Source organism: Amblyraja radiata, chromosome 2, assembly GCF_010909765.2.
Source record: "Amblyraja radiata isolate CabotCenter1 chromosome 2, sAmbRad1.1.pri, whole genome shotgun sequence".
NCBI lineage: Eukaryota > Metazoa > Chordata > Chondrichthyes > Rajiformes > Rajidae > Amblyraja > Amblyraja radiata.
Window position 1 is genome coordinate 61,040,795 of NC_045957.1, and position 13,990 is coordinate 61,054,784.

The following is a 13,990-nucleotide window of genomic DNA, read 5'->3' on the forward strand; positions in this document are numbered from 1 at the left end:
TTCACCAGATGGCTTTGGATGCTCAATCAAGTGTATGGTAAGTTCAATAGAGTAGGTTTTTGGAACCACGGAAATAAATTTGATATGGGATTTACAGGAAAGTAAAACGGAGGTATTGTATCATTCATGATAGTGAATAACCTTACACCCTACGTTCTTTAAGGACCTGCTTGAAAAATGTGTTGCTGGCGAAAGCAGCTGGATGAAAAGGGATATCAGAATGGTGCTGTGAAAAAAAAACAAAAAACAAAAAAACATGAATGTGGTGCTCATACTACTTTGGGCCAGAACTTGCCATCAGCAATGGACAGTCCCTACTTTGTATAGCACTTCTCAGCACGCTCTAGCCAAAATTTGTAAACGACAAAAAGTCAACACAATTTAAAGAATTTAATGCAAAACGCCCATGCAAATCAGACTCCTGTAATAATTATGAATCAAAATGGGAAAGTAACTAAAGAGCATATCAATATTTTTCTAACCTATCCAATTCAGTTTCCTTTGCAATCGCTTTTTGATTGGCAGTTACTATGTCTTCTTCAAGTTGTGTAATTCTAGTAGCAACTTCCTTATACTTCTTTTCAAAATTATCCTTCTCGATTTTCAATGTTTCTGAACTCTGAAAGAGATCCTATTCGTACAAATTATAAAAAAAGTGTTAGTAAGAATTTGAAGGCAAAATTTATATTTTGTACATATACATGCAACAAATATTTTCATGTGAACATAGTTGCTCTTCAATGCACAAGAGCATTAACTGCTGCAATCTTCCAAATTTGGTCTCTCTAATGTTCAAACCATACTGAATTTACTTTTTTTGTTCTTTCTATTACCAAAACCTTCATCTCTGTAATATAGGTACATTTCTTTCAGCAGTTATTTTCTAGTGAAATAACCTGAAGGGACTCAGTGGATCATGCAGCATCTGCAGAGGTAGAGGGACAGTCAACATTATGGGTTTAGACCAGGGGTCGGCAACTTATGCCCCCCCCAGGCCAAATGCGGCCCATAACCCGAAATCATCCGGCCCGCAGGCGTTTTTTCCTCCCCGTAATTATCCGTCCCGCAGACTTCCATCATCTCCGGTACCTCCTAGGCCCCAAAGCCGCGGCTCCCAGGCACAGTAATGCAAGGACGCAAGGAGGCCTGCGCTGGCGGCTGCAATGGTGGAGCCGCCTGAGCAGCGCCGAGCTCTGGCTGTACCGCATCCTGCACAAAGCCGCCGGCACGGCCACAACCTTCTGTGTGTCTGGGCTTCACTGTCGGGATCGGGGTTGTCAATAGGCCGGGGACGAGTGAGTGTGATTATTTGAGCCTTCAGGACAGAGCCAAGGCAATGGTCCATAGGTACGCCAGGTTGGTGAGCGCCCGTAACTGGGGGCCAGTGCTCCGGGTGGTGTCCTCGAAGGGGCGGGATCTATGTGGACACGTGATTTGATGCCTGCCATCCAGTGCGGGATCCATGTGTACACGTGATAGATGTGGCCCGCCATCCGCTCACAGACATGCGTCCTGGCCCCGATGCAGACCAAGGTTGCCGACCCCTGGTTTAGACTTTGCATGAGCAAACCCAGCAGATATGTTGTTCTTCCCATTTGCATGGGGCCAGTCCATACCAAGTTAATGTTGAATTATTTTATTTTAAGTAACTTCTACCTACACTCCCCTCCCCTAGCACCCTTCTTCTACCCTAGTTATTTAACCAGATGCACAGTTCACCACCTTGTATCCCTCATGAGATCACACCTTCCCTACCTAATAATGGGCTGACCACCTGCCCGAGGTAATTTGTTTCCTGCTCCGATTGGTCTGGTCTTGCCTCGCCTCTGGCCAAACATAGAGGTATTCAGCCAAGAATTATTTTCAGTAGCTGGAAAGATTTTGTTATTGTGTAAATCCAAACCACTGAATCCAAAGGTGCATCTCCACATCAGCAGATAAAACCAACACGCCCTCCTATTTAATCAGCTTCAACAAGCCTGGCAAAGTTAAAAGCCAAATAAAACTATGGATATTAATTTCATACAAAACTGAACTTTGACTTTAAAATATTCTTTACTATACTTTTCAGCCAATAATAGAGGAAGTATGTGGAATAAACTATTGATTTTTCACAGAAGCAATGCATTTATCTTCATACCTTGTTATCCTTTTTTATTTGATCGGAGATTTCTTTCTCATGATGAATTTCTTTATCAAACTTTTCTATGCGTTCATATAATTGACCAAGTTGCTCTTCATGTCCAGATTTAACTTTCAAAAATTCCTCTTTTTCTTTGAGCAACATTTCAATCTTTTGCTGAATACACAGAAAACAGGAGACTAATTTTAATACTGTCAAAAATCTAATTTAAACATTAAAATAACCCATAACAGTTGGATACTTACAACAAACTTTACAACAGAAACAACAAATCAAACATGACATTTCTTAACATTAAGAACATTTTATTGTAACTACTACTGTTTATCATTTCTATAAACATATGCAACAACCAGCATCAAGGTGACTTAAATATTGTGAACTGATCTCCACAGTTGCTGTCAGTTGTTAGTGTATCATTCTGGTCTTCACCTAAACCTGCACGGTCTGTCGCAGCCCAAACCCAAACACACTTTGGTTGAAACATAACAAGAGCAGGAACAGGCCATGATGTCCTCGATGACTTTTTGATCTGATCATTGGCCTAAACTCTATTTGCCTATTTCATTGCCAGTGCTCAGAATCTGAAGTCTACTTCAGCCTTGAATTTACTTAATGACTCAGCAACAATAGTTCCACAATATCAACAATTCTCCAATATGGACAATTCTAGATTCACAATAATTTAAGAGAAAATTCTCATAATTTCAGTCTTTATTGTGAGATAATGCACCTAGATTCCGCCATCTTTCTCATCACTGGTGCCCCGCAAGTCTATGTTCTCACTCTGTTAATATCCTCCTTATAAACTCATGACGGGAGAGGCTTCAGAGGGATAAGACAGACATGCACTTGAATAGACAGGGGCTGTTTAGAGATAGTTTTGTGCACGGGAGATAATATCTTACAAATCTGATTGAGTTTTTTTGAAGAGGTAATCGAAAAGGTTGACAAAGTTAAAGACATAGTCTATATGGATTTCAGCAAAGTCTTTGATAAGGTTTGTATGAAAGGATAGTCCGGAAGGTTAGATCCATGAGGAAATAGTCGACTGGATAGAGAATTGTTTTCATGGAAGGAAGCAGAGGGTGATGGTGGAAGGTTTTCAGACTGGGGGCTCAGGAATTGTTGCTGGGCATATTGCTGTTTGATTAGGCATAATTAGAAAATTTGCAGATAATACTAATGTATGACATGACCTTCACAGTGAATGGTGTGGCCCTTGGAAGTATTATAGAGCAGAGTGATCTAGGAGCACAGTTTGGTACCAAAGTGGTTCAACTCACATTTACCCACATTATATTCCATTTCCATACAGAAAAGCAGAGCATATTTTATAGGTTGTGAGATTGAGTGGTGTTGATATTCAAAGGGGTTTTGATATGCACGCATGCATGTCATTGAAGATTTACACACAGATACAGCAAACAAAAAGGATTGCAAAGACTACATTAGCCTTTAATATGAGAAAACAGGAGTATAAAAAAGTTGCAATTCTAAAAGACCTGGAGAAGGCTGCACCGACTCTACTATGTAGTCTTGGATCTATTTAACATACAAGGAATGTAGTTAAGACCTGCTAGACTGGTTCCAAAGACGGCGAGTTTGTTATATGAAGAGTAAATTTATACAGTTTGACAATAAGCAGTAAACCATTAAGATTAGATTGGAGAGAATTGTTTTTGGTGAAACTGTAATTTTCCACCCAGAAGCTCATTGTTCATTCAAAAAGATATAGATTTTTGGACATTATGAGAATTAAGGGATCTTGGGGCAGATGGAAAATGGCACTGAGGTAGAAAATTAGGAATAGACAATAGGTGCAGGAATAGGCCATTCGGCCCTTCGAGCCAGCACCGCCATTCAATATCATGGCTGATCATCCACAATCAGTACCCCTGCCTTCTCGTCATATCCCGTCTCCGCTATCTTTAAGAGCTCTATCTAACTCAATCTTGAAAGCATCCAGGGAATTGACCGAAACTACCTTCTGAGGCAGAGAATTCCACAGATTCACAACCCACTGTGTGAAAAAGTTTCTCCTCATCTCTGTTCTAAAGGGCTTACCCCTTATTCTTAAACTGTGCCCCTGGTTCTGGACTCCCCCAACATCGGGAACATGATTCCTGCCTCTAGCATGTCCAAACCCTTAATAATTTTATATGTTTCAATAAGATCCCCGCTCATCCTTCTAAATTCCAGAGTATACAAGCCTAGCCACTATATTCTATCAACATATGAGTCCTGTCATCCAGGAATTAACCTTGTGAACCTACGCTGCGCTCCCTCAATAGCAAGAATGTCCTTTCTCAAATTTGGAGATCAAAACTGCACACAATACTACAGGTATGGTCTCACTAGGGCCCTGTACAACCGCCAGAAGGACCTATTTGCTCCTATACTCAACTCCTCTTGAAATGAAGGCCAACATGCCATTCGCTTTCTTCACTACCTGCTGTACCTACATGCTTACTTTCAGTGACTGATGAACAAGGACCCCCAGATCGCGTTGTACTTCCCCTTTTCCCAATTTAACACCATTCAGATAATAATCTGCCTTCCTGTTTTTGCCACATTTGGATAATGTCACATTTATCCGCATTAAACTGCATCTGCCATGCATCTGCCCACTCACCCAACAAAGCCTTGCAGTACCCCACTAGTCACTGCCTGCCATTCTGGAAGGAACCCGTTTATCCCTACTCATTGTTACCTGTCTGCCAACCAATTTTCTATCCATGTCAGTACCCTACCCCCAAATACCATGTGCTCTAATTTTGCCCATTAATCTCCTATGTGGGACCTAATCAAATGCTTTCTAAAAGTCTAGGTACACTACATCCACTGGCTCTCCCTTGTCCATTTTCCTAGTTCCATCCTCAAAAAATTCCAGAAGATTAGTTCAGCATGATTTCCCCTTCATAAATCCACGATCTTAGACTTGGAGAAATACGGCATGGAAACAGACCTTTTGGCCCACGGAGTCCACGCTAACCATCAAGCAGTAATCCTACACTAAACTAAGCGGAGGTTTGACAACCTTATTTGATTTTTCTCATAAAGCCAGCAGCCAGTTTGTTTAGATAAATTATGTACATCAGATCATCATTTGGCAATGGCTCACAGAAATTCTATTTTAGGTTAATTACTTTCAACTCTTGTAAATTATAGCCTTTTTGCTCCCCCTAAATATTGGATACTGGTCTGCATATTGTTATGGTATAATACACCATCTACACCTTTATGAACAGAATATGAAGTGCCGGAGATACTCATCGGGTCTGGCAGCAACTGTGGAGGGAATTGACAGGTGATGTTTCGGGTCGGAAGCATTCCTTCCACAGATGCTGCCTGACCTGCTGAAAGTTTTTCCAGCACATTAGGTTGTGCTCAAGATTCCAGCATCTGCAGTTCTTAATGTCTCCAGATGTCTGGATGCAGTTTTTACAGCATGTCTAGTCATTCAACCACATGAGCTTTCAACCCTTGGTGACCTGGTCTTTTTTTAGCAGAAATCTTGACAACAATCAAATCCAGGAAATATCATTATATTTCCCCCTCTTTAGCCCAGTAATGGTAAAACTTTTATCGGGGACCTACAGTAGTTTCAGAATGGTCTCACCAAACCAAAGCAGCTAGGAATCTGGATCTTTTGAACACAACATAAAACACTAAAAGTTGAAGATATCCCACCTCAAGAAAATTTGTTTTTGTTGTTACCACGAGCATGTCAGAGTTTGTGTCATCTTCTATGGTAAGCAGATCATCAATGGGTGACGGCACACGGAACTGGAAAGGTGTACTTGCACCTCGGATTTCCCCCTTGTGTGTTACATAGCAGAACTGATAAAACTCTCCATCATCATTGGGAAGATAATAACCTAAGGATTTAAATGTTACATTTTAATTAAAAAATTCTCAAATTTAAGGTAGACAAAAATGCTGGAGAAACTCAGCAGGTGAGGCAGCATCTATGGAAATTATGCAAATTTAAGATAACTTTACAAAAACTCCTTGAAGGAGGCAATGTGGACCGGGGAGCCTCCATCTTCACCTGTCCCACAATGCGCTGTGCGGTTCAGGTCTGAGGGACGGGGACTTCTTGGCTCAGGGAGGCAAGAAAAAGAGAGAGAAAAAGAGAAAAAAAAGAGAAAAAAAGAGAGAGAAAAAAAGAGAGAAAAAAAGAGAGAAAAAAAGAGGAAAAAAAAGAGAGAAAGAAAAAGAGATAAAGAAAAAGAGAGAAAGAAAAAGAGAGAAAAGAGAGACAGAGAGGTCTGGCGGTGACACCCAGGTTGGCTGCGTGCCCCGCGAATGGCTGCAGTTTCCAGGTCGGCTCGCTTGCCCCAGGTCACCTGCTGCCCCGGGACTGGCTGCAGTTCCCAGGTCGCGAATACTAATTGAAAAAAAACAAAAAAAAAAACGCCTGCGGGCTGGATGAGTTTGGGTTACGGGCCGGATCCGGGCCATAGGTTGCCGACCCGTGTTAGGCCTCATTGTGTCCCCCCCCCAATGTTTTAAAAGTGAATTGGCCCAAGTCTATCTTTCTTGGCTAACAATCTAGCCTTCGGGGGCTCCAAGACGCAGGTAAATTTTCGGGCCTTATTTTAGGGTAAAAAATAGCGTCTTCATTGCCGGGAAATACGGTAGCTAATTGTTTTACCTTGGAAAACCACAAGACGAGTATACAAAATTCCTTCCACATAATCTTCTGGTACTTGAGACCACAGAAATGTATAGTAGTCACGAGCGGTGCTCCAGCCAACCTACACATTGAAAAAAACATAAATAATGAAGCATTTGCAATATTCATATTTTATCCTACTGTATCCTAAATTCCACGTACATCAAAAATGTTCATTTTAAAGATTATTTTATTCTCAAAATTCTGATAATAAAGCGGTGCATTACTTCACAATAAATTGATTAATATAAATAAAAACTATCAAATAAACATTTTAAAATAGAAATTAGTCTTGCATGTGTGAAGAATGCCAGTTAATCGATACAACCAATGTTTTAAATTAAAATGCCACGTGAATCACAGTGACAGGTGTCGAGGTGTTGATATGACAAAGATCACTTGAGATAGACCAATTAGAATAGAACTACAGTTAACATAAATTAATGCAGAAACATATTGCACTGGGAAAGCAAATTCAATTTATATACAAAAGATAATTCTCATTGAATGCTTTAAAAACACATTAAAAACCTATTCAAAATCTATTGCTTAAATAATCTCAATGACAGAACTCAACATCAATTAAGACAAAAGCAACTAAAAACCAAAGATAGACAAAAAATGTTGGAGTAGCTCAGCAGGTTAGACAGCATCTCTGGAGAAAACTCCAGTATTTTGTGTCAAGAGTCAAGAGTGTTTTATTGTCCCGGATGGGACAATGAAATTCTTCCTTTCTGCAGCATAACAGAATATGTGCATATGTAAACATTGTACATAAACGGGAAAAAAGAAAAGTTCAATAAAAAACAAATATAGTGCAAATAACAAATAATAATATAATGTTTTGCAGTTCAGAGATCAGAGCTTATTCGTTGTGTTTAATAGCCTGATGGCTGTGGGGAAGTTGCTGTTCCTGAACCTGAACATTACAGTTTTAAGGCTCCTGTTCCTTCTTCCTGATGGCAATGGTGAGATGAGTGTATGGCCAGGATGGTGTGGGTCCTTGATGATTTTGGCTGTCTTTTTGAGTCTATCTTTGGTATAAACCAGCATATGCTGGTCCTTGTTATTACATATTAAAAACCATTTGTATTAAACTACTCATTACTTCTTAAAATTACGTAAAGTTCTCCACCAATAATAAACCCAAACGATTATTTAAAATGTTTCATTTGCAATACGAAAGGATTGTGATACAGGTCTGAGTGATTTAGTTTGGTATATATTTATTACAGGAAACATTATTTAATTTCATATTTAATCATGTAAAAACTCCCATCATAAACACTCTTTATTTACAAAAGAAAACTGGTCTTCAACTGGAATGAATCCCAACTAGTTAAATTAACTTCAAATCAAGAATTATTGCAATCTATCTATTAATATATAAAACTGTGTGCCTGCCGTCCGGCTGCCTTTCTGCCTTTTGATTTGTTCCATCGTGTGATGTCACAATGCCCAATACTCGCAGATGTCCAATCGGAATGGATCCATTTACATGGACGGCTGCCGGCCGCCTTTCTTCCTTTGATTCCCTGCAACTCCGAAACCAGACGCAGAATCGGCGACATCTTTTCCATTTCGGTAGAGATTTCACTTTTCTTTCAAAGTATCCGCACCTCATTACATTTCGTCGTGTTTAAGTACACGTTTTTAATCAAATCCTTCTCCCCCCCCCAATATTTCAAAAATAAACTGGCTTCTCACCCATAGAAGCAGCACCAGCCCCAGCCCCTGGTGAACGTTCCATCGTGTGATGTCACAATGCCCGATGCTCACAGATGTCCAATCGGGATGGATCCATTTACATATGCCTTTGCAGGAGCACCAGCACCTGGTGAACGTTCCATCGTGTGATGTCACAATGCCCAATGTTCACATTTGTTCAATCGGAATGGATTCATTTACATATGCCTTTGCAGGAGCCCCAGCCCCTGGTGAGCGTTCCATCGTGTGATGTCACAATGCCCAATGCTCAAAGACATTGTTGCCATAGAGGGAATACAGAGAAGGTTCACCAGACTGATTCCTGGGATGTCAGGACTTTCATATGAAGAAAGACTGGATAGACTCGGCTTGTACACGCTAGAATTTAGAAGATTGAGGGCGGATCTTATAGAAACGTACAAAATTCTTAAGGGGTTGGACAGGCTAAATGCAGGAAGATTGTTCCAGATGTTGGGGAAGTCCAGAACAAGGGGTCACAGTTTAAAGATAAGGGGGAAATCCTTTAGGACAGAGATGAGAAAAACATTTTTCACACAGAGAGTGGCGAATTTCTGGAATTCTCTGCCACAGAAGGTAGTTGAGGCCAGTTCATTGGCTATATTTAAGAGGGAGTTAGATGTGGCCCTTGTGGCTAAAGGGATCAGGGGGTATGGAGAGAAGGCAGGTACAGGATACTGAGTTGGATGATCAGCCATGATCATATTGAATGGTGGTGCAGGCTCGAAGAACCGAATGGCCTACTCCTGCACTTAATTTCTGTTTCCCTCTCCTCACCCCTCTCCCTCTCCCACCCATCCCTCTCTCCCCCACCCCCTTCCCTCTCTCCCCCCGCCCCCTTCCCCCAACCCCTCTGTCCCTCTACCACCACTCCCCCTACCCCTCCCTCCCCACTCTTCCACTTCTCTCCCCCTTCTCTCCTCCCCACCCCTCTCCCTCTCCCTCTCCCATCCACCCCCCTTCCCTCTCTACCCCACCCCCTTCCCCATCCCTCTTCCATCACTCCCCCTACCCCTCTCCTCCTCCCTCCCCACTCTTCTACTTCTCTCCACCGCCACTCTCCCTCCCCACTCTTTCCCCTCTCCCCCTCCCTCCCTCCCACCCCATCCCCCCTCCCCCACATCTCTCTCCCCATCCCCCTCTCACCCCCTACCCTGCTCTCCTTTCCCTCCCAAATCTGTCCCGTTTCCTCCTCCTCCTCTCCCCTCCCTCCCCTCTTCTCACCCCCCCACGATCATATTGAATGGTGGTGCAGGCTCGAAGGGCCGAATGGCCTACTCCTGCACTTAATTTCTATGGTTCTATGTTTCCCTCTCTTCACCCCTCTCCCTCTCCCACCCATCCCTCTCTCCCCCACCCCCTTCCCTCTCTCCAGCCGCCCCCTTCCTCCTACCCCTCTGTCCCTCTTCCGTCACTCCCCCTACCCCTCTCCTCCTCCCTCCCCACTCTTCCACCTCTCCCCCTTCCCCCTCCACTCTCCCTCCCCTCTTTCCCCTCTCTCCCCCCACCCCTCTCCCCCCCTCCCCATCCACCCCCTTCCCCACATCTCTCTCCCCATCCCCCTCTCTCACCCCCTACTCCGCTCTCCTTTCCCTCCCAAATCTGTCCCATTTCCTCCTCCTCCTCTCCCATCTTCTCATCCCCCTCCCCCACCTGTGTGTTTGGGGGGTGGTTAATGTGAGTGTGATGCCGCAGCCCCCCACCCCCGCAAACACCGTTGGGGATACAGACCCAACGGGTCTGCACTTGGTCTAGTTATATATAAAACTGGGGAGTGCTTAAATTGATTTAGTTTTTGGCAGCTGTAAGCTAATTGGCACGTATTTACAGTACAACGTTTTAGAACTCGCCAATTGAGTAGGTGGAGGCCAAGATCATTACAACACTTTAGAAGTATCTACTCAAATCACCAAGGCATTGAATGAACTTGCCAAATATTGGAAAATGGGCATAGTACAAATGAGAAACATAGAAAACAGGTGTAGGAATCGGCCATTCGGCCTTCGAGCCAGCAATACGATTAAGTCTGATCATCCAAAATCAGTAACTGGCTTTTTCCCCCGTATCCCTTGATTCCCTTAGCCCTAAGAGCTAAATCTAACTCCCTCTTGAAAACATCCAGTGAATCAACCTCCACTGCCTTCTGTGGCAGAGAATTTCACAGATTCACAACTCTCTGGGTGAAAAAGTTTTTACCTCATCTCATTCCTAAATGTCCTTACCCCTTATTCTTAAACTGAGACTTCTGGTTCTGGATTCCCCCAACATCGGGAACATTTACCCTGCATTTCCCTTGTCCAATCCTATAAGAATTTTATATGTTTCTATGAGATCCTCTTTCATCCTTCTAAATTCCAACAAATACAAGCCCAGTCGACCCATTATTTCATCATATGTCAGTCCCGCCATCCCGGGAATGAACCTGGTGAACCTACGCTGCACTACCTCAATAGCAATAACGTCCTTCCTCAAATTAGGAGACCAAAATTGCACACAATACTCCAGGTGCAGTCTCACCAGGGCCCTGTACAACCTCCTTGCTCCTAAACTCAAATCCTCTCACAATGAAGGCCAACATGCCATTGGCTTTCTTCACTGCCTGCATGCTTACTTTCAGTGACTGATGTACAAACACACACAGGTCTCGTTGCACCTCCACTTCTCCTAATCTGACACCATTCAGATAATAATCTGCCTTCCTGTTCTTGCCGCCAAAGTGGATAGCCTCACATTTATCCACATCATACTGCATCTGTCATGCTGCCCACTCACCCAACCTATCCAAGTCACCCTGCAGCCTCATAGCATCCTCCGCGCAGCTTCACTGCCACCCAGCTTTGTATCATCCACAAATTTAGATATAATATTTAATTCCTTTGTCTAAATCGTTAATATATATTTTAAACAATTGGGGTCCCAGCACCGAGCCTTGCTGCACCCCATTAGTCACTGCCTGCCATTCTGAAAAGGACCAGTTAATTCCTACTTTGCTTCTTGTCTGCCAACCAGTTCTCTATCCATGTCAATACTCTACCCCAATACCATCTGCTCTAATTTTGCACATTAATCTCTTGAAAGTCAGCATGGAGATGGTGGTGTCTCTGATGACTCTGTGACGTGGTATTATCATCAATTTTACACACTAGTTTTCATTAGTTACCAATGCCAATTCAACAGTAAATTATACCTACATATCTTCCACTTGCTTATTTTAAATTTATGCCATTGGTCAGTCTAGGCTATGGAAAATATGATTTTAATAACATTTACACTCATAAATGCAGTCAATTTTCAATGCATTTGATAGCTTGACTCTTAAATCGACTGCTGCCAGGTCTCAACCACCTTTTATTTAAATAGGATCATTTTAACATCTCTTTGAATTCTACCGAAACCCCCACCTGCATCCTGTTCTACACATTTACAATGTGTAATTTACAACGGCTAGCTGCAGGATAAGAGGCAACGACAACTTGCTAATCCAGCATTGCTGTGAAATATACAGGGGGATCTTTTATGAAAGGACAGATGTCACATTAACATTGTTGGAGCCTATCAGCACAGTGGTAAGCTTGTCAAAAATGATTGCTTGTTAAAGCCGCCCTCTGCCAAGAACTATACCTACAATCTAAGATTATCTCACTTCCTCCCCAGCTATGCCTGCCTCTTTGTAGGGTACGTCGAACAATCACTGTTCCAGGCATACAATCAATCAATCAATCAGTTTTATTCGTCACTTGCACATAAAGTGCAAGTGAAATGAATTTGCCAGCAGCGGTACAATTAAAAAGAACACACAAAAACACAATAAAAATTTAACACAAACATCCACCACAGCATTCATCACTGTGGTGGAAGGCACAAAAATTGGCCAGTCCTCCTCCATTTTCCCCCGTGGCCGGGACCTCAACCCTCCGCAGCGGGCGTCCAGATGAGTAGACAAGGTAAAAAGTCCAGGTAAGTCCAGAATCGGCGCTTCCCTACCAGAAACCACGGCTTCAGGTTGGTGTAGGCCGCAGGCCAGCGGTCGAAGATTTAAAATTCCCGCCGCGCCGCAGCCAGAAGCACCACAGACTGCAGGGCCGGCATTCGAAGCTCCCCTCCAGGGATCCCCTACTCACACAATTCCTCCGTCTACACCTCAACTGCGCCCAGGATGAGGTTTTCCATACCAGGACATCGGAGATGTCCTCATTCTTTAGGGAACGGGGGTTGCTCAGCACTTTAACTCCTCCCAATCTGACCTTTCTGTCCTGGGTCAGAGTGAGGCCCGGCGCAAATTGGAGGAACAGCACCTCATATTTTGCTTGGGTAGCATGCAGCCTAGCAGTATGAACATTGACTTCTCTAACTTCAAATAGTCCTTGCTTTCCCTCTCTCTCCATCCCCTCCCCAGTTCTCCCACCAGTCTTACTGTCTCCGACTACATTCTATCTCTGTCCCGCCCACTCCCCTGACATCAGTCTGAAGAAGGGTCTCGACCCGAAACGTCACCCATTCCTTCTCTCCAGGGATGCTGCCTATCCCGCTGAGTTACTCCAGCATTTTGTATCGACCTATAATTTAATATGCAGTTTTAACTGCTGCACTGCATCACAGACCAATAATCTACCAACATCCTTATTAAAAGAAAACAGGAAAATAGAAGTGAAGGAAACAAATGCGTTGAATGCTGTCATGAGTTATATATTAAGAAATTATGTATATAATTAGCACATTATTAGCACTCTGAGTTGGATGATCAGCCATGATCATATTGAATGGCGGTGCAGGCTCGAAGGGCCGAATGGCCTACTCCTGCACCTATTTTCTATGTTTCTATTAGCAAATGAAGAAAAAACTAGTCAGTTGAAAAAACAAAGCATCTGTGAATACAAACAAGCATCACCAACCACAAGGAAATATGACCAGGGTTTCATTTCATTAGAAACAAAGTCTGCAAGTCACATAGCATGTTGGGATCCACAGAACCATTCTAGCTATTATAAAGTTAATATACTTGATGTGTTTAAATACCCAAAAGATAAAGCTTTAACAATTTCTATTAATTAACTCCAAGACAGCAGCATTTCTTTATAAACATCATTTTTGAGACTTAAATTACCAATATATTATTTATAAACAACTTTTCTGGTGGAAAAATGTAATTGATAGTACAGAAATAAAATTAACATGACATTTTATCTATCATACTTGATATTTCTTAAATTGCTTCAGATTTTAGAATCATCAGTACTAAGCATTGATATATGGCCTTTTTATGCATTTCACTTTTAGACGATATATTTTATTTACTTATTTATTACATTTATCCATCCCATGAGATATGCCTTTTTGAACCTGCAATCATTCTGATTAAATCGGTCAATAATGGGTACAGAGTTCCTAGATTTAGAGCTTAACTTGATAACATAATTTCAGTTAAATAGGGCACTGGTGAA

The 13,990-nt window shown here is 42.4% G+C and overlaps 1 protein-coding gene across 4 annotated transcripts in view; it reads right to left on the minus strand.

Annotated features, from left to right (window-relative positions):
- tax1bp1 (Tax1 binding protein 1) overlaps positions 1 to 13,990 on the minus strand; it is a 94,216-nt gene that overhangs the window by 58,340 nt on the left and 21,886 nt on the right. For all 4 annotated transcript variants that reach the window (XM_033047501.1, XM_033047509.1, XM_033047494.1 and 1 more), the window contains exons 3-6: positions 6,804 to 6,906; positions 5,837 to 6,024; positions 2,141 to 2,299; positions 483 to 631 (exon numbers count right to left, since the gene is read on the minus strand). In XM_033047501.1, the coding sequence (XP_032903392.1) occupies positions 483 to 631; positions 2,141 to 2,299; positions 5,837 to 6,024; positions 6,804 to 6,906 (599 nt within the window). The remainder of the gene's footprint in view (positions 1 to 482; positions 632 to 2,140; positions 2,300 to 5,836; positions 6,025 to 6,803; positions 6,907 to 13,990) is intronic.